Here is a 20,779-nt window from a genome sequence, read left to right as displayed (position 1 = left end):
TGCCCTGAGGATCCACCTAGCCCCATCCCTCACTTGGACTCCCATTCTAACCCAATGCCCTGGGATCCAGCCAGCCTGCCCCCCTTGGAAATTCCCCTATAACCTATCACCCAGCTAACCCATTTCCTTTGCAGGTCCCCTATCTATTTAATCTCTTCTGGGATTCCCAGCTAGCCTGCCTCCTTGGGAGGGGTGTCCCAGCCAGCCCAGTTCCCTGAGTTCAATGCAGAACCAGTTCCTATAACATCTGCAGATCAGCATCCCAAGCTATAGGGCTCTCCTCTTTCTATGGGGACATTTGCATAGCTTAATTCGCCCTTTCTTTTCATTTTATCCTTTTACTCCTAGTTGTAGCTCCTTCTTCTCCATCTCTCTTAGGTGTTTATGCCCTTCAGCTAAAGTTGTGGAGTGAGCCCTTAGATAGTTCTCTTTCCGTTGCCGGTTCTCTACTTAGGCCCTGTGTACGTTAGAAAAGTCTATCATTGTAATATCAGTCGATGTAGCCAGTGGTTTGCCAAGCTATAGCATAGTCAGTTCTTTTTGTCTTTCCTGACAAATCATTCCCTGCAGCCCTTTTATCATTTCTGTTGCTCTTCCCCAAATTCCTTCTCTCTTTTAGAGGAAATATAATCATGAAAGGGTCATGCCAGTCTCAGTTTTCTGTGCTCCATTAAAAGGTTTTTTCCTCCTTCAATTAATTCCTTGTAAAAGAATCCCAGTGTCATTAAATAAAGCATACAGCACAGCTCACATTTTTTCCTTTGTTCAGTCATGTAAGCAATAGTTTTGAACCTGAACATATATATAGATACAGTACCTTTTAATGTTTGCCAGTTCACTGCAGTAACAATGGTACCATCTGAAAAAAACAACAACCAACACCTCAGTCTTATTCTATACAGCAACTATTGAATTTTCTTGTGAATAGAGCTGAAATTAACTATCCTATCCAACAAAGACAACATTAACTTCAATTTCTGTATCACCTTAGTATGATACCAAGGGCACCAAGAACCGTGATCTGTTTGTTAGATGCTGCTCCTGCAGGAGGGACTACAAAAATTGTGGGAATACACTGATAGATTAAAAAATAGTAATAAATATTTAGAATTCAGAGGACTTTCCCCATCAGATGCCTAACAACTTTTAGGTTAGGCTAAATGGAAGCTTAAAGCCCTGACAGTCTCACTTAAAATTATATTCATATTTCCATTGTAAAACTCTGTTTTTGCAAGGGATAATGATAACTTTGATATAATTTCCTAACAGAGTAATTATTTTGTCAACGATCACCATGGGCACATTTAAAAACAAACAAACCTCAAAGCGAAGTCTTATTTAGACATCACGGAAAAATAGAGATTTAATATCCTTTCTTTGCTCTTATAACTCAAACACACTCAATTTTAAAATTAAGGCTTGATCCTAGAACCTTTACTCACATAAGTAATTCTCACTCATGAGCAATCCCATTGACTTCACTAATTAATCTTTACTCATGTAAGGGCTAGAGGATACGGCTCTCTATTTTTGTTCCAACATGTGCACTCAAATATTGGTGGTGGTGGTGTTTTTAAAAATAAGACAGCTCAGTTGAAATTTGGCTGTTATGTGTAGGCTTCTTGTTAAGTAACTACATTTTAAATATTCTGTATATTCTTATTTATAACATAAATTGGCAAACTACAGTAAGTCATGACAGGTAATGAACAGGGTTACTTTTTTTTATAAAAATAAACCAGAGAAAGTTAATCCATAAGAGTAGATATTAGTAAAATGCTGAACTGACAAATCAATAAAGGTCCAAGAAATGAAGAATTAAGGCTGAAGCAGACATGTCTGAATTCATCTAATTAAGTCTAAGTGGATACAGCATATACTGATATGTGATACCATGCACTATTTTTAGCCTTTTACAAGATGCTGCTGAAACTCCTTGCAGGATTTATGTATCAAACCCAGTACCTTTCTGCCCTCTCCAACTCACTTTTGCCAGTACTCCTCTCCTTCACAGATATGCTCAAGTATTCTAAAGGTATTAGCCATTCACCTAATATCTTTTTCATATCTTTTCTATAATTTCTGGTATCCAGCCCTAGTGGCTATTCATATCAATTGGATATTTCACTTAAATATTAGTGAAGAATGTTGACATCTACACCATCATCATTAGGCTTCAGAGTTAGCACCACACTGAGATAAATTAGGGTCAGTTCACATCTCTCAAAGCACTAGTTTCAGGCTAACTCTTTACAGACTCACAATAGGCAAGATTCTGAGCCTCTGACTCATGATGAAACCTGCATGATGACAACATCTTGGAGAGTAAGGTGGTACTCAGGGTAGGAGAGGAGGGCACAGTCTGGCCCTAAGACAGGTCTACATTGGTTCAAATGGAATACTTTTAAATTACAGCATACAGTCTGCAGAAAGTGAGGAGCCACAAGAAACACCCCAGTGGGTTGGAAGCACCCATGGACAGAGGCTTGTGCACCATTGGCTTAGAGGGGAGGCTAGGATACAACATGATCATCTACCATGACTTCAAAGATGTCAGCTTGTATCTACACCAGTGGAAAGAAGGGTTTTCAGTTATGTTAACCTAACTCAATTGAGTTAACACAATTGACAAAAGCACTCTCAAACCCACCCACCCCCCCAAGTCATTTGAAGAGAAACAAACAATTACAGGGGCTTTGCAAAGAGAATTAACTCTCAGGTTAGGTCAGGGGTTTTTTCCTTTGCAACCTGGAGCGCTAAGCATTTTCATCTGAAATTTCAAAGCAGTTCTCATACATGGACTGGTATTATTCTGATTATAGAGATAGGGAAACTGAGGCTAGCAGCAGAGTTAGGAATAGAACCCAAATCTCCTGATTCTTATTCTTTTGGGACCCCTGGATCACTCTGACAGCAGTCACCATTCCTTTTTAAAAAAAACGAGGAGTCCTTGTGGCACCTTAGAGACTAATAAATTTGTTAGTCTCTGAGGTGCCACAAGGACTCCTCATTGTTTTTGCTGATACAGACTAACACGGCTTCCACTCTGAAACCATTCCTTTTTAAACTTCCATTTAATTTCAGCCACCCACTCACCCATCTAGAGCCTGAGTGATCACTCTTGTTTTTCTGTCTCACTTTTCTTTGCTGAGCTCAAAAAGAATATTTGTGGTTTTACAAAAGCTGCCATAGTACAGTACATGGTGGCAACTCTCTATGGAAACCAGAAAGGACTGTGATGCCATGGCCTCATTCATCATGCTCCTGGCTTCCTAACATGGAAAATGTGCAAGCAATCTTTTTTTTTTTTTAATAGCTTTCTGCAGTGTTATAGTAGCACCTACTTAATAGAGACATAAAATGATTACATGACAGCACTGCATATGGGATGGTATAGTTAATGGTAGTATATAATACTTAGTAGTCATAGTCCAATGGATTGTAATGTACTTTTAGAAATCTGATTTGGTCCTTTTTACATTCAGATAAGTGCCCTTTCAGTAGATTTGTGTGAAACAGTGTCACCTTGTGGCTGGTTAGCTGAATCTTATTTATGCTCTGTATTTCGTATGGATAGTCCAAAGAGACCTTTTTCATTGCACACAGGTGCGTGCACACGTACACACACACACTTTTTATAGCTACTTTTACATTGGCACTAAATAGTGTTCCTTTTCTTGTTGAAATACTTTTTAAAGTGGAAATAAACAATGTGTTTTATTCAACACTATTAAATATCATTTTCAACATTTAAAAATTACTGTTAGTATCAAAAGTGCCCTCAAGTCAAGTCCTTCATTCCATGACCAATAGACTAGAAAACATACTGTAGGGAACAATCCTGCATTGGCAGGGAAATGGATTAGATGGCCTAATAAATAGATCTTTTCCAGCTCTAACATTTGTGATTCTATCAACTCCTAGCTACAGCTGGGGGAATGATTGGATGGAAAATCCAAACAAACTGAGATTTTTTTCAAACTGCGCAACTCCCCTTGTTAATTTCCAGAGTTGGATCTTGATGATCCCAAGCTGAACGTTTCACTTTTTTTGTGTGTGGATCACAAGCCACTAGTTTTAACACAAGTTTGCAGTTTGGCCAGTGGACAAGCAAACCGGTAGTTGTGTTATAATCTTAACTAAAAAGAACGCTGCTTTCAAAGAGCTTATGTCATCACAGCACAGCTGTGCTGCACTCAAACTGACAGCTGAACAGAATGGCCACCAGGACGCAGAGGTGTTTTTTCTACCAACGTCACTTTCTGGTCTTTACAGAGAGTTTGGTTCACTTCGCTGCTTCTGTACTGTAAATGATTGCTGATCTAAAGCAAAAAAATGGAGGGTGGGGAGGAGGAGGTTTATCAGAAAAAGTTCTAGCTCTTAAACATTTTAGAGGAAGGATTCTCTGGGAGCTCCCCATATTCTTCTTCATTTCCTAAGCGATGTTCCCGTCAGCATCTGTCATAACACTCCTGGGTTGGCCACAGGATGCTGCTGCAGACTGGTGAGATATGCCCCTCTCCAGGCCTTGAGTGCCTTACCTATTGCCTAGGATTCCATTCCACAATGTCACATCTGGTTACATACTAGGCCAAATTCGCCCCTGCAGTAACTATGCTGACTTCAGTGGAGTTTCACCGCAGGGATGAATCTGATCTACTGAGTTCTAATGATTTGTATCCCAGCCAAACTCAGCACCATGTGCCAAAACCTTCTTCCCAACTTGGAAATAGGATGGAAAGAAAACGAGAAGGAGGCTCCGCAGTCTGGCTGAGAATTAGAAAGAGGCTGAAAGCTGCATCACAAGATGCTGACTGACTTAACTTTTCACTTCACTGAAACAGGAGAGGTGCCAAACAACCCAGTGATTATTCATTTATTAGCTGCAGGACAGGGACCCACTGGTATTCAAGCCTTGTGCATCACATTAACCCACATAAAACATTAATGTAAGTTACCTGCTGCATGTGCACCATACAAATTACAACTAACATGAGCATACCTGGGTGGAGTTAGATTTCATTCTATGTCTATTCCATGCCATACTCTGGGACATCTCATGCTGTGTGACCTGAACTACTGCTAAGATCGTTTCCTTCTCCTGGTCACTCTGACCGTGTCATCTTGCCCATCTGGGATGAACTGAGAGCAGACAGAAGCATGGGCAGAGACCTGAAGGTGTAGACTATATTTTACCTTCCTCTCTTTTCTGTTTCCCAGAGCTTTTCTTGAGGCAGTAGATTACATAGTAGTAGATACCTATACTAATACGCATTTCTCTTCGGAAACAAGTGTTGCCGCTGAAAGAGGTCCTTACAGAAGGTAGCATAGGTGCTGAAACTAGGGGTGCTGGGGGAACTGCAGCACCCTCTGGCTTGAAGTGCTTTCCATTATATATACACAGGGTTTACAGTTTGGTTCAATGGCTCTCAGCACCTCCACTATACAAATTGTTCCAGCACCCCTGGAAGGTAGGAGCTAATTTTGCATCGTGAAGCAGGTTTTACTAACCAGAGACAGTCCTGATGACTAATTAATTCTCTCTTCCGCCCACATAACACGTACAGCTCGCAGTGTGGAGGAGTTAGCCACAGGGGGAAAAATCTGTTGTATAATTTAAACACACCCTTAAAACATCCAGCATCCTCCTGCCTAGAAAAGTGTTGGAAGCTGGGAATGTTGGCTACATTCTCCCGGAGCTAAGAGCAGAGTCAAATGCCCCTAGAAGTGTATAGTCCCACTCAGTGCTCATGATTGAGGCTATTCATCGCTAAAGGGGGTTATTTTTTTCACACCCAAGTGACAAAAGTTTTACCGACGAAAGTGCAGTGTAGACATGGCCTAATACTGTCGTTGGAATGAAGTGCTCTTTGCCGCTTTACCACTGGGGGCGAGATTCATATCTGCTTGTGCAAGGAGCTGCACGCTCTCTGTCCACTGAGGGAGAGCAGGCTGCATTTTCAGTACTGCCTTCTCACAGGCGTTACTGCATGGGATGCCAGCTTTGTGCTATTGTGGGACAAGTCACAGGGTCCTTCTGCTCCCCATCCCTGAACAGTGCCGCCCATTCTTTGGGTGCTATTCTGGTCGTCTGTAGTGGAGGGGATGATGTGATGTTAAGCACCCCTCTGGCAGAGTGTCTTCCTCCCGCCCTGCACCAGGAGTTCAGCGGGTGGCTCTGGCCCTTTGTCTCTAATGAGAATCTCCTGCACGCTAAGATCAGGGTATATTCCACAGCAGCAGAGACAGGAAAGGTTCTCCACTCTGAGACACAGCTTCCTGTCAGACCATGGGTGCTCTGGGGCTCAAGCACCCACCGAAAAAAATAGGAGGTACTCAGCACCCGCAGGGCCAGATTAACTTTTGTGGGCCCCTGTGCCTGGACTATGGCCCTGCCCCCAGCTCCACCCACGCTCTGCCCTGAGGCCCCGCTTCTGCTCGGCCTCTTCCCCCCACCCCGCCCAGAGGCCCTGCCTGTGCTCTGCCCTGAGGCCACACGCCGGCTCGACCTCTTCCACCCAAGGCCCCGCCCACTGCTCAAACTGGGGAGGCAGAGAGGAGAACCCACCAGCAAAAACAAAAGTCAGCACCTGGGTGTCAGACTGCTCCTTACACCATTCCCACCAATACCTTGTCCCTTTGGAGAGTCGAGGGGAGCAGGTTTCTCTTTTCTTCCATAAAATGTGTAGATGGTGCCAAAGTACCAGAGCAAATTCTCAATTTCTCCACACAACCCCGCCAATGGGCCTCTCGCTGACTCATGCGACTGCTTCGTATTAGTCTAAGAAGTCGTCTCAGGCCAAACAGAGCATTGCGAAAGAAAAATAAACAACCTTTCGGGCCTGTGTGAATGAAGCTGGGGCCAGATTTTTATAGATCTTTAGGCACTGAACTGCATCTTTAGGCACCTAAAAACCTTTACAAATCTAGTCCTTGGTTGCTAATGGACCAGTGCCACCATCACCCAATTGCCTACCTTGTAAACAGCCCTAACAGAGAGGCCAAGGATTTGCAAGGTCACAGGTACCAGACATCCAGCCCAGCCTTAAGGCAGTCATTACTCACAACTTGTCTGCACACACTTTTTTCACTAGCGTAACTAAATCAGTATAAAAAACAGCTGTAGTGAAGTCAGTGTAACCCCCTCGCATGGACACAGCTATCAGTAGCGTAGCTAGGGGGGAGCAGGGACCTTCCCTCGCTCCGCGGGTCTTCGGCGGCATTTCGGCGGCGGGTCCTTCAGTGCCGCCGAAGACCCGGAGCGCCGCCGGGTGAGTAAAAGCGCCGCAGCGGGTGGCGCCTTTTTTTTTTGATCACTCCCCCTGTTCCCTCCACCTGGCTATGCCCCTGACAGCTATATCCACATAGAACTGCCTCCAGGCAAGGGGGATGCACAGATCTAACTGAATTGGGGTTGAGCTCAATTTAGTTAATTTGGTGCAAAACAGTATGTAGAGCAGCCCTTACTGAGCTGGAATTAAACAGGTGACTAAGCGTATGTATGATTACACTGTCATCACGGCATGTGAGTGTAGCTCAAATAGCCATAATGCTAGCTGGGCTAATCTAGCTAGCTTGGGCACCGGAACAGTTGTGGCAGTGCCCGCTTCAGCATGGGTTAGTCCTGTGAGTAAACTTCCCGTGCTTCTGTAGCTTCACTGTTCGGGTACCCAAGCTACCTAGATTAAGGGTATATCAACACTGCAAGTGCTGCAGTGTAGACACATACTACAGCGACAGAAAGGGTTGTTCCATCGCTGTAGTAATTCCATCCCTTGGAGAGGTGGGCTCCCCTCGATCTACAGAGGGGGTGAGTCGCCCTATGCCGCACAGGGCATGACATTTTTCACAGCCCTGAGCGATATCACTAGGTCAAGCTAACGTTTTAGGTGTAGACCAGGCCTAAAGCTAGCTCAGGTGTGGCTTCCTGCGCTGCAGTCACACCCACTGTAGGCATACGGTAATGTAAGGTGCTGCTCCTGATTAAGTAATCTCTCAAACTATCTGGGCCTGAAAAAGCCAAGCAAAGCTGAATTACAGGCTGTAAGCTGGGCAGGAGGCTTTAATGTTATGCTATTTTTTTTTTTTCCCCCTTTGCAGTCTCATTTTTCCAAGGAAAGCCTTTTCTCTTTCCTTCTCTGGAGACAAAGCTACTTTTTCATTTTCCTGGAAAAGTCTTTGGCACCATCTACACATTTTATGAAGCTGGGGACAGATTTTTATAGATCTTTAGGCACCTAAAAACCTTTACAAATCTGGTCCTTGGTTGCTAATGGACCAGTGCCACCATCACCCAATTGCCTACCTTGTAAACAGCCCTAACAGAGAGGCCAAGGATTTGCAAGGTTACAGGTACCAGACATCCAGCCCAGCCTTGAGGCAGTCATTACTCACAACTTGTCTGCACATACTTTTTTCACTAGCGTAACTAAATCAGTATAAAAAACAGCTGTAGTGAAGTCAGTGTAACCCCCTCGCCTGGACACAACTATCAGTAGCGTAGCTAGGGGGGAGCAGGGAACTTCCCTCACTCCGCGGGTCTTCGGCGGCATTTCAGCGGCGGGTCCTTCAGTGCCGCCGAAGACCCGGAGCGCCAAAGTCTGCTCACCTTATGCAGGTTTGTCCATTTCGTGTCAGCTGGACCCTTCCCCTGAATCAGGTTAACTCCTGGGAATCAGGATTGGCTGATTCAGGACCATCATTTAAAACATTTAAATTAAAAATTCAAATTGGCCTGGCTGGGTGTGACTGTTATTGGAAGCCACCCTCCTGTGAGAGCAGAAAGACAGAAGGAATTGGGGGAAAGAAAGATGAAAAGGAAAACACTGGCCTTGACATTGTTCTCAGTAGCATAGCATATCTGGCAAGGCTGCTGAATTTTCATTTTATTACAAATCAGTGTCGTTGAGCCTAACCAAACTCCCGGGTCTGATCATGCCTGAGTTTTAACTACATTCACATTTGACTGGCCTCTAACTCTGTGCTTTGTAAACCCCATGATTCAAACACCCCTGCCCCGCCCCCGCTCACTCCATCCCCCCTACCTCTGTCACTCACTCTCCCCCACTCTCACCGGGCTGGAGCAGGGGGTTGAGGTGTGGGAGGGGGGTGAGGGCTCTGGCTGGGGGTGTGGGCTCTGGGGTGGGGCCAGGGATGAGGGGTTTGGGGTGCAGGAAGGGGCTCTGGGCTGAGGGGTTCGAAGTGCGGTAGGGGGTGCAGGCTCCGGCTGGGGGTGTGGACTCTGGGGTGGGGCCAGAGATGAGGGATTTGGGGTGTAGGAAGGGGCTCTGGGCTGGGGCAGGGGGTTGCGGTGTGGGGCTAGGGATGAGGGGTTTGGAGTGTAGTAGGGGGCTCAGGGTTGGGGAAGGGGCCTGGAGGGGGTGCAAGCTCTGGGAGGGAGTTTGGGTGCGGGAGGAGACTCTGGGCTGGGGCAGGGGGTTGGAATGTGAGAGGAGGTTCAGGATGCAGGGTCCTGGCAGCGCTTACCACAGGTCCCTTCAGCCCTTAGGTGCATGGGTGGCCAGGGAGGTTCTGCGCACTGCCCTCGCACCCGCAGGTACTGCTCCTGCAGCTCCCATTGGTTGTGGTTCCCAGCCAATAGGAGCTGCAGAGCCAGTACTTGGGCAGGGGCAGTACGCAGAGCCTCCCTGGCCACGCATGCATCTAGGGGCTGCAGTGACCTGGCGGCCGATTCCAGGAGCCGTGCAGAGCTAGGGCAGGCAGGGAGCCTGCCCCGGGCCCCCGCTGTGCTGCCGACCAGAGCCGCCACAGTCCCTTTTTGACTGGGTGTTCCAATCAAAAAATGGACATCTGGCAACCCTAGGCCTGGGTGTTGTATTCCTGGGATCTGTGCATAGATAGGGCCCTTATGTGAAACAGTTGAGGGTCAGCTAGTTGTGTGGCAGCGCTTTCCTAGACCCCACAGAGATCTGCCTGGGGTTAAAGAGCAGGTAGTGGGTGAGTAGGATCAGGACAGGCGCAAGGAGGGTATTCATTGTCCCACTTGCCAGCCCTGCAGAGATTCTCCCAGGTGGATATCACAGCCCAGTATTTCAGTGCCCACCCCCATCTCCTGGGGTGAGGGTCCCTCTTAAAGGCAGGGCTCAAGGAGCAGCTGCTAGTTTTGGAAGCCCTGTGCATTGATTGAAGTGACAACAGGGCACATGGGGAGGAATCACTAGAAACTCAGGCAGCTCAGAGAAACAGGACCTCTGCTTCATTGCTTTTGACTCTCCTAGGATCCATGCAGATTCCTGGGGACCCCAGGATTTAGGCGCTAGCCCTACAGCCTGTTCCACAGGGGAGCAAACCCTGCCCCTTCCCGCCCACCAGAACAAGTGGGAACCTTGTAGAGATTTCCTCCCCTTTGTCCTCTCTTGTAGGTTTCCTGTGGAGGGTGGGTCTCTAGTCCCTCTCTAATTAAAGAAAAGATGAACTGAGAATGGGAAACACTCCCACACCCATTTCGTTTCTTGTCTCACTGAAAACATGAACATCAACGCAGCCTTCTTCCTGCAATCACTGTGCCATGAACACTCTGTAAGCAAATCTGCATAGTCAGTAACAAGGAAGGAAGTGCTTCCATTTAAAAAAAATAAATGAAAATGCACTCTAAGACCTTGGCTACACTTGCAGATGTACAGCGCTGTGAGTTAAACCTGACTTCGTGCAGCTGAGTAGGGAAAGCGCTGCAGTCTGTCCACACTGATTGCTGCCCAGAGTACTGTCTTGGCCACATTTGCGGCAATTGCAGCGCTATTGGGAGCGGTGCATTATGGGCAGCTATCCCACAGAGCACCTCTTCCCATTCTGGCGCCGTGGGTTGTGGGAAGGGGGCGTGGGTGCCGGGCATTCTGGGTCCTGTCCCAACGCCCTGTGATGCATCGCTTCGCATCCCAGAAATCCCTTTGTTTCCGTCCACCTTTGGCGCCATCTTTCAACGGTTTCTGTGCAGCGCGATCTGTCTGCGGGAAATGGAGCCCAAACTGCTGAGGCGTATGCTGACTTATCTCGCCAGCACGTCACGTTTGGCTGTCGAACTATTCCTTAAGATCCAAAGTGACAGTGAGAGTGAGGAGTCCGAGTGGTGGGATCACATCGTCATGGAAATCTGGGATGACGAGCAGTGGCTGCAGAACTTTTGGATGAGAAAAGCCACTTTCACGGGACTGTGTGAGGAGCTTGCCCCCACCCTGCGGCGCAAGGACACGAGATTGAGAGCTGCCCTGCCAGTGGAGAAGCGAGTGGCTATTGCAATCTGGAAGCTGGCAACTCCAAACAGCTACCGTTCGGTCGCAAACCAGTTTGGAGTGGGAAAGTCGACCGTTGGAATCGTGTTGATGAAAGTTTGCAAGGCCATTAATCGCATCCTACTCAGAAGAACCGTGACTCTGGGTAACGTGCAGGACATAGGGAACCCCATTTGTGCAAAGCCGTCCACTAACTGTTGAAGGGCGATAGATGGGAGGCACATTCCTATTCTGGCACCACCCCACCTAGGATCCGAGTACGTTAATCGGAAGGGGTATTTCTCTATGGTTCTCCAGGCGCTTGTGGATCACCGTGGGCATTTCATTGACATTAACACAGGCTGTCCCAGAAAGGTGCATGACGCACGCATCTTTCGGAACACTTGGCTGTTCAGGAATATGCAGGCCGGGACTTTTTTCCCAGAGCGGAAGATCACGGTAGGGGAAGTCGAAATGCCCATTGTGATCCTTGGAGATCCCGCTTACCCGTTAATGCCGTGGCTCATGAAACCCTACACAGGGAACCTTGACAGCAGCAAGGAACGGTTCAACTACAGGCTTAGCCGGTGCCGAATAACTGTGGAGTGTGCCTTTGGCCGTTTAAAGGCCCACTGGCGATCTCTGTATGGGAAGCTGGACTTGGCCGAAAACAGCATCCCCGCGGTTATATCCGTGTGCTGTGCCCTCCATAATATTTGTGAAGGGAAGGGTGAAAGCTTCACTCAAGCATGGACCTCCGAGGTTCAACACCTGGAGGCTGAATTTGCACAGCCAGAGATCAGGGCTGTTACAGGGGCCCAGCCCGGGGCTGCAAGGATTAGAGATGCCTTGAGGGAGCAATTTGAGGCTGAAAACCAGCAGTGATATCTGGTGCCCTGCACGGGAGTGAAGTGCAGTAGTTCCAATCTTGTGTTTGCTAAGCAGACAAGCAGACTTGCAGTGCCTGTTTATTTCCTGGGCTAAGGAGTCTTTTACTTTATGCAATAATAAAGAATGTTTTCAAAGCCAAAAAATCCATTTATTGAAAAGAAAACAAATTTATTTATTGAAAAGAAACAAGGGGGTGGAGTGGGGAACAGTATAATCACAGATTCGCGTATGTCCTGTCTGGTGTGCTGTGCAGTAAGTGCTGCACTTCAGGACAGCTATACTGCATGGTGATGGGGGTTGAGTGCAGAGGGTAAGGGTCGTGGTTTTCAGGGCTGGGTGGTGAAGATACTGGTGTTGGAGGCAGCGGGTGGCGTGAAGAACACGGAAGTTGGGGAAAGTGGGTTGGAGGTGACAGTGGGGCACAACGGAAAGAGTTTTGGGACAAGGGCTGTGGGGGGGGGGTGGCGTTTGCGGTACTGCTCCTCTTTCTGCATGGCTACGAGCTCCAGGATAGCGTCTGCTTGGCGCTCCAGGATGCTTATGAGCCGATCCGTGCTTTGCCGCCGGTGCTCCGTGCTTTGCCGCCAGTGCGCTGCGTTTTCCTGGCGGATCCTGCTTTCTCTCTCCCTCCAGTTCTGTCCTTTCTCATTCTCTTTAATAGATTGCCGCATCACTTCTTGCAGCATGTCTTCTTTGCTTTTTGCGGTCTCTTCCTGAGTCTTTGCAGTCTCTGAGCAGGCTATAAGAGGGATGGCTGAGGTCTCAAGGTTGATGCAGCTGTATAGGCAAAATGCAACATTTAACAGAGGCAGCATTGTTTATACCAGACAGAGTAATGATTCCCCCCACACTTAAGGAGTAGAAAACACACAGGGTCTACAAAATAGCATAATTTTCCCATCCGAAACAGAGCACACATATCCCACAGGAGCCTCAAAATGGTGAGTAAGGGGAATTGATTGTTTCAGGGCTGCACTGTCCTCTGGGTTTCTGTGCCTTGGGGAGAGCCAACAGCTTCAGGGGGCACCTACACTGTCCCAACATTTTTCACAGGAGTTCGTCCTGGACGATATCTCGCTGCTGAGGGTGACCTGGGAAGCAAGGGAGGGTCTTCTACTGCAATGCGGCTTCCGCCCTGGCCCATATGCAGCTTGCCTGTGTGCAGCAATGGTCCCCCTACCCCTCGCGGCACAGTGGCGCGGACAGGTTAGCCTGGCTGGGACAAGGACCACGGTGGCTCTCCCGATAAACCTGCACAAGCGCATTGCACACGTTCTGGATGAGACATTCGAGGAGATTACCGAGGCCGATTACCACGATGTAATAAACCACATCAATGCACTATTCCACATCTAGGCATGCATGCCTAACCCTCCTCTCGCAAAGAGCCCGCACAGAAAAAATTCCTTCCCGAAAAAAAAACTGCTTACCGGGAACCTGCTCTTCTGTTTGTCCTCCACCAAGTCCGGCCGCTGCGACTGGCTACCTTCCTCCTGGCTCGAGAAGAGCTCCTGGCTGCATGGCTCCAGGGATTCCGGGGTGTCTCCATCCGGCCCACCACCATCACTCCCGTTTTCCTCCTTCTCCTCCTCCTCCTCCCCCCCCCACACCGGCTCTGAAGTGTCCATGGTGGTGCTCGGAGTGGAGGTGGGGTTAACCCCAAGTATCGCCTCCAACTCTTTGTAGAATCGGCAGGTCGCGGGGGGGAGCACCCGAGCGGCCGTTTGCGTCGCGGGCTTTGCGGTAGGCACTCCGCAGCTCCTTCACTTTAATCCTGCACTGCAGGGCGTCCCGGTCATGGCCCCTTTCCATCATGTCCTTTGATACCTTCCCGAAGGTATCGTAATTCCTACGGCTAGAGCACAGCTGGGACTGTACAGCTTCCTCCCCCCAAACCCTGATGAGGTCCAGCAACTCGCCATTGCTCCATGCTGGGGCTCGCTTGGCGCGTGGAGGCATGGTCACCTGGAAAGATTCACTGATAGCACTCCACACCACCCCGGGCTGAGCAAACAGGAAGGGGATTTTTAAAATTCCCGGGGAGTGTAAAGGGTGGGTCACATGGTTGGTTACCTGAGGCCAGGGCAGTAGAGTTTGAACTGATGACCAGAGTGGCTAGAACAGGCATTGTGGGATACTGCCGAATACTTCTGGAGGCCAGTCACAGCGCATTGGGCGGCCACACCTGCGCCGCAGCGCTGCAGCAGCAGTGCAATACTCGCTATTCCTCTCGGGGATGTGGAGTACATGCAGTGCTGCAACCACGGAGATACAGCGCTGCAAATGCCTTGCCAGTGTGGACGGGGAGTGAGTTACAGCGCTGTAACTCTCAAGTGTAGCCAAGGCCTAAAACTGCAGCATTGCAGTGGGTGTTCTATACGACTCCTGCATTGCTTGGTTCCACCCTGCTCTCCACTTGCTCTTTGCAGTAACATCCTCAAAGCGTATATTAACCAGAGCTGGAAAACAAGGAGAAAAAATATTTGTAACTAGGATTTCCCCTCACTTGCATCCACTGTCCTTTTAAATTGCTTTTCGTGAACATTTGTGTAAGTCAAGTTTCATCCTTTGACAGAAAATGAATGTTGGGCCTGGGCCAAGATTTCTAAGCGTCACAGATAAAGTCAGCTCTCAGCAAGACTGTCGGTGCCAGCAAGGGGCGCAGCGATACCAACTCTCACTACAAGTGCCAGTTGTAGGAGCGATTCCTGGTTTGTACGTGGCGGGACGTGCTTCTCCTCAGGGACATGTTCAGACTAGTCAGCTAAGAAGAATCAGGGCAGCTTTCTTTTAACTTCTCTTTAATCACATCACCGCTCTAGGCCTCAATTTACCCATCTTTGAACTGGGCATTATAATGTTCACCTGTCTCACAGGGAAATTAGGAGGCTTAATTAGTTAATGTTTAATGATTTCAGATCTGCAGATCAAAGACACCCTGGCTCCTTAGATGCTGAAGGTGACCTAGTGAGGCTTTTGTAACTAAAAAACAACAGGTCTGTTTCTTACACCTTGGGCACCTTGATTGCCTTCATTGAGGTTGCATAGAGTGCTAAGGCAGGGCCAGTGTGGCTCTTCACATGCAAAGGTAGCTATAAATTTGCAAATGTTTTATTTCATATATGACAACACTGCTCCGTTTATTCTTTTCTAGGCCTCCTTAACAAGAAGCACACAGGACCCAGAGAACAACAACTCCTCCGCTAGTGAGTAAGTAGCATATCAATGTGACATTTGGCAGAAAGGCCCGTCTTCCTCTCACGTTACATCTTTAGCACCAGGGTGTGACAGTAGCAAATCACTTGATCACATATTGTGTGTCTCAGGGTAGAGAAGGCCCCTTCCTCTTCTTTACCCCACCACACGTCCCTTTGGAGCCCCCACACCTTCACTGCTGCTTCCCAAGTACCTCAGCTCTGAAGGAGCACAGATCTCAGAGTTTAAGGCCAGAAGGATACCAGATCATCTTGTCTGACCTCCTGTATGTCACAGGCCACCAACACCAGCCAGCACCTGCACACTAGATCCAACAAATGAAATGAGGCCAAAGTATCACAGCCCACAGGAGACTAGACTGTTGTGTGCCATAGGCAGAGAATAGGGTGGACCGAGGTGCACCAGTGCGCAAGGCCCTGCAATGGGAACCTCTGCAGGGAGGGCCTGAGGTGGGAGTAGAGGTTGTAATGGGTGCATGTGGAAGGGAGCAGAGATCAGCAGGAAGAGAAGACTATCCCTGCGTACCTCCTGGGTACACATGAGGAGGGCTCCTGTGCTGTGGATATCTGGAGGTCTGCAGGAAAGGGGAGTGGAATCAGAAGAAATTCCACCCACACAGTCGCCTGCACCCCCCCAGGACACATTCCCTTAGGAGAGCCAGGCTTCAGCCGGAGCACAGCACGGAGTTTCAGTCCTGAACAGTCTTGGGTGCAGAGGAAGGGAGATGGGTCATGTGGACTTCAGAAGGTCCTCATCCTTAGGGCAGCAATCCATTGGACCTTCCAGCAGCTGGGCAGGGCCCTGGGCAGGAAGGGTGATCTAGAGAATAGTGCACTAGACTGGGGCACAGGAGACGTGTTCAATTCCTGGCTCAATCACAGGCTTCCCATGTAATTGGAACAAGTCACTAAACCTCCAGTCTGTAAATGGGGTGATAACCTTTCCTGTGTAAAGCAGTGATAATGCTTCCAGACTTCCTGGATACATTCCATAAATGACTGGTTGTGAGGAGCTCAGATACTGCGATGGCAAGGACCACACCAGTATCTGGCTAGAACAGGCCACAGAGAACTGAGGGCTAGGTCCCCACAACACAGGTGCAGGTGTTCTGGGTGCCGCCATGCTACTCTTTTGGGCCCAGGGGGGATATTACTACTTGCACCAGTGCAGTCACACAGGGGCAAACTGCAGTGGCCCAGCTCTCTTGGGTTGATAAGGCTTGTGAGATAACTTCCCTTTCAACTGCACTCAGGTGAACCGAGCTGCCCTCCTCTTCACGCTTCAGGGAGATTCCTTCCCTTTGGTTCACAGTCACACCGAGCAGACACAGAACGCAGCGGCCAATCAGCCTCTTCCATGGATTCGTGAAGGCTGGTTGATTAAAATGATGCATGTTTGTATAGCAGGAAAGGAAAGAAAATCTGAAACAGTATGTCCAGAAGCAAGAGCAATGGATCCCAGACTGCTCTCCTATGACTGCCTACAGGGAGGAGCACTGGGAACTGTAAGATTGACATGTGAATGGGGTACTGATGAAAGATTTAAAAAAAATCACCCTCTTACACCAAACAGTGACTCTCTTGTTTTTAAGCAGCTTTGTCCCTCCAGAAGGAGGTGTAGATCAGTCTGAGTGAGAATTCTGGCGATCATGCTGTGACCTATTAACCATAGACATCACTGATGGATGTGACATGAGAGCACACATGTTGGTGGCACAATCCTTCCTCCCTGCCAGCTCACTCCTTTGCTTTTGAGCCAGTAGGGAATTGAAATTGATGAGAATCCCACTTTCTGAGCAAGATTCTCATCAGCTCCAGTCCCTTGACAGCTGACAAGAATGGTGGGCAGTGGTCATACAGGCAGGCACTTAGTGTAAAAAAAAAAAAAAAAAACCCACCAACCCCTCTTCTGACATTTCCCAGCACCCTCATTGGCCTTTGCACCATGATTACAGTTATTCAGTTTTGTCCGGGAAGGGCTGCTGCTGAGCCTTTTGGTGAACTTGATCATGCCAAAAAGTGAGTCAAAAAATTCCCAAACAGACCAAAGCAGCTATAGGCTCTGGCTAATCCGCACCCCATCTTGAGCCTCTGTGAGGAACTTGCTTATCTTTGAAATGCAAAGGAACTAATTGAGATTCTAATATAGAAAGTGGGTCACCACTGGAAAATTCATACTCTCAAAGGAAAATCTGGAGAATAGGTGGGAGGCCGTCTGGATGAAGGAGAAAGCAGGCTGGAGCCAGCTACAGGTCTATGATGAAGAACCAGGACCTTAAACTCATTTACACTAAGGCCACTTTGCTCTGCCAGTTTTAAGAGGTTTTAAAATGGGAGTAAATACAAACTTACTCCCACTTTACACTGTCTAAAGTGACCTTAGTGTAAATAACAATCAGGACTATAGTCTTTAGCATCAAGAACTCTATGGGAACATCTACTAAACTAATTTTGGCAACAGAATTTCAGTTTTTGGAAAAGTCAAACCAACTAAGTAATGTTTAATTCCTAGAGTTGTCTTATCTTTCACTGGATCAGATTCTGCTCCATCACACTGGTATAAATGGACCTTTGTGGAGTTACTTTGGATTTACATTGGTGTGCCTAAGAGCAGAATCAGCCCCAGGTGGACCGATTCAGGGCTATCACTGATACAGCCAATCACTGAAGAAATAACTAAACCAATAAAACAAAGGAGAAGAATGAAAAGAAGAAACAAGAAAAGTGGAAAAGCTAAAGAAAAAGAAAAAAAGAAGATGCAGCCTCATTTGCGGTATCCCTTCCTGAAAAGCAGCTCCACAAAGGCAGTAACTCTACTTTGGATGCTGTCCTGCATCACTCTGTACCCCATAACCACAGCTGTCAAAGATGAGATCCATCCAGATAGAGGCACATCCACAAAATAATGGAGTGAGTTGTGAGAAATTGTAGCCCGGGAGGCTTGAAGATCCAATCTTAACAGGGCAGACAACACCATAAGACAGTCAGTGAAGAAGTGGACATTTCTTCTCCAGAGGTCCAGCAATGAACTGGTGTACATCTCACTCAGGCACGGCGGCACCAACATCCCTCAAATGGGTGATATATGTGACGTTGCGATGATCACTCATGCCTTCCGACATGCCTGGACGCCATGATGAGGAATATCGCAGCGAGTGCTATGCATGACGTCATCAGGAAGTGAATCACTAGGACCCCCTCCAACCAAGATGTTGCCACCTGCCTGAGCGGACCCCTGGAAGGCAACTTTGGAAGAGATGGGAGAGACTTTGCTTCACTTTGGACTCATGCCCGCAGTGCTACACAACGGCTGGAGAAGCATATTGGCTGCCACCGGACGTGGTGTGAAGAACGTTAGGAACTGGGAGTCCTGGTGCCACAGGTGAAGAATACAGAGCACACAATCATCACTCCGAGAGCTAGGTGATCTTGGATGGAATTGTAGTGCAGCTGCCAGGCTCTGGAATGGGGCTTGCAACTACACAAGACATGAGGTAACATCTCATTGGCATAGCCGTACTTTTTGCATCACTTGTCCCGATTCCCATGGTGGATGGCTCCATGCAGCTGGACGCAGTTGAGCCAGGCCCTGTGGATGAATCTCCAGTCAGCAAAGCGGGTGAAACTGTCCCTTGGGAGGTAGTGGTTGCTGGCATCCCACTTGCACGTCACTTTGAAGGCCTGCCCTGGTCCAGCTTCTGTTTCAAGTTTTCCACATACTGGCAGCGGATGGCATCCTTCAGGAGAGGGACATCTATTTAGAACACATCACCGGACATTGGCAATACCAGGAGAGATGAGTTGGAGCGCCACTGAGAAGTGAAGTTGGGAAAGTAACTGAAATACTTTTCTGATGGATTGTATTTACTGAGGGTCAACCTATCCTAAATTCTCAATTATTAAGGGACACTATACACTCATTGCTGTTTGCTTTCCACACGCTACTCTTAACATAACTTTTTATGAGTGATGTACCTGAATATTTGGATGCTAATATTTTATCTGTATTGTTAAATTTATTAACCCTAATTTGGGATATTGCAGGTTATATACAGTATGTATTTTATGACTTTTAAACCAAAAACTTTGTACTTTTGGATAATTTAAGCATTATACCCAGATGTATAGGCACTCTTTCCTTAACCTGTGTATTAGATAATTTTAACATTAGCTTTAATAAAAATTTTAAATCAGTTTAGTATTTTAGACACCCTCTGTCAGGGCACTGTGACCTAGCAGCAGGATGGACCAGATGACCTAATATGTCTTTTCCTTTTCTAATTACTATGATCTTATGACCACCCCTAAAGCTTGTATTTCTAGTACAGTGTTTAAGCAAGGCATTGATTTGGTCCTGAGTCAATAGTCACATTTGCTTTAAGAAGGAACTTTAATGATTTATTCTTTACTTTCCTATCCTCAGAAAAAGGATAAATCGGTCTTAAAAAATCCAAAGTTTCAATTCCAGATTTCCTGCTACGTCTTCTCTGCAGTGACCATCAACTCCCCAGTGGACTGTGGCAAGGGTGTCACAGCAGGCAGTGACCCTCCTTAGTTCTGACAACACAAAGCAGAATCGTGGACGTTAAGGAAAAGGCCTTGTGGAGCCTCTAGTCCATCCCTCTGCTAGGGCAGGATTTCCCATGTTGTACATTGCCTAGCGGAGGGGTTGGCAACCTGCGGCACACGTGCCAAAGGCGGCACGCAAGCCGATTTTTACTGGCACATTGGCCGAGGTCCCGGCCGCCGCCCCCACTCAGCCCGCTGCCGGCCTGGTGAATGGAACCCCAGGCCGGCAGCGGGCTGAGTGGGGCCAGTGGCTGGGACCCCAACTAGCAGGAGCCTGCAGATGGAACCCCAGAACGGCGGCTGCTCAGCCCGCCGCCAGTCTGGGGTTCTCTCTGCCTGTAGTGTATTAAATTTCTCTCCGTAGGAATGTGCTACTTGCGGAGCACGAGGACTGACGGCCGTAAGTAGTACACCGTAGCACATTTCTATGGGGAGAAATTTAATACACTACACCCGGGTAGGGAAGGCTGTGCCTCCCCAAACAGCCCACCCCCTATCTGCCCCCTCCCACCTCCCCCCCCCTGCCTGCCCCCCTCAGACCCCCCCACCAATCCAAGCCCCCCTGCTCCCTGTCCCCTGACTGCCCTGACCCCTATCCACACCCCCAAGCCCTGACAGGCCTCCCGGGACTCCCACGCCTATCCAACCACCCCTGTTCCCTTACCATGTCACTCAGAGCATCAGGACTGGCAGCCCTAAGTAGTACACCGTAAGTAGCACATTCCTATGGGGAGCAATTTAATACACTACACCCGGCCCCACTCAGCCCGCTGACGGTCTGGAGTTCTCAAAATACGTTCTCCCACCTCTTATCAAAAATTACTCTACAATTAACTTAAAAGCTTGGCTTGTATATTACAGTAATCGTTAAAAAAA

The 20,779-nt window shown here is 48.0% G+C and overlaps 1 protein-coding gene across 3 annotated transcripts in view; it reads left to right on the top strand.

Moving 5' to 3' along the window:
• CYS1 (cystin 1) overlaps window positions 1–20,779 on the top strand; it is a 42,858-nt gene that overhangs the window by 5,550 nt on the left and 16,529 nt on the right. The window contains exons 2-3 of one of the 3 annotated variants that reach the window (XM_024199130.3): window positions 14,695–14,830; window positions 15,274–15,325. In XM_024199130.3, coding sequence (XP_024054898.2) covers window positions 14,695–14,830; window positions 15,274–15,325 — 188 coding nt within the window. Of the gene's footprint in view, window positions 1–14,694; window positions 14,831–15,273; window positions 15,330–20,779 lie in introns of all 3 variants that reach the window. The other 2 variants (XM_024199131.3, XM_024199132.3) reach the window with 2 other exon arrangements.

Source organism: Terrapene carolina, unplaced genomic scaffold, assembly GCF_002925995.2.
Source record: "Terrapene carolina triunguis isolate 2854851 unplaced genomic scaffold, T_m_triunguis-2.0 Scaffold42, whole genome shotgun sequence".
In the NCBI taxonomy this organism is placed as follows: Eukaryota; Metazoa; Chordata; order Testudines; family Emydidae; genus Terrapene; species Terrapene triunguis.
This window is presented reverse-complemented; position numbering and strand designations above follow the sequence as displayed.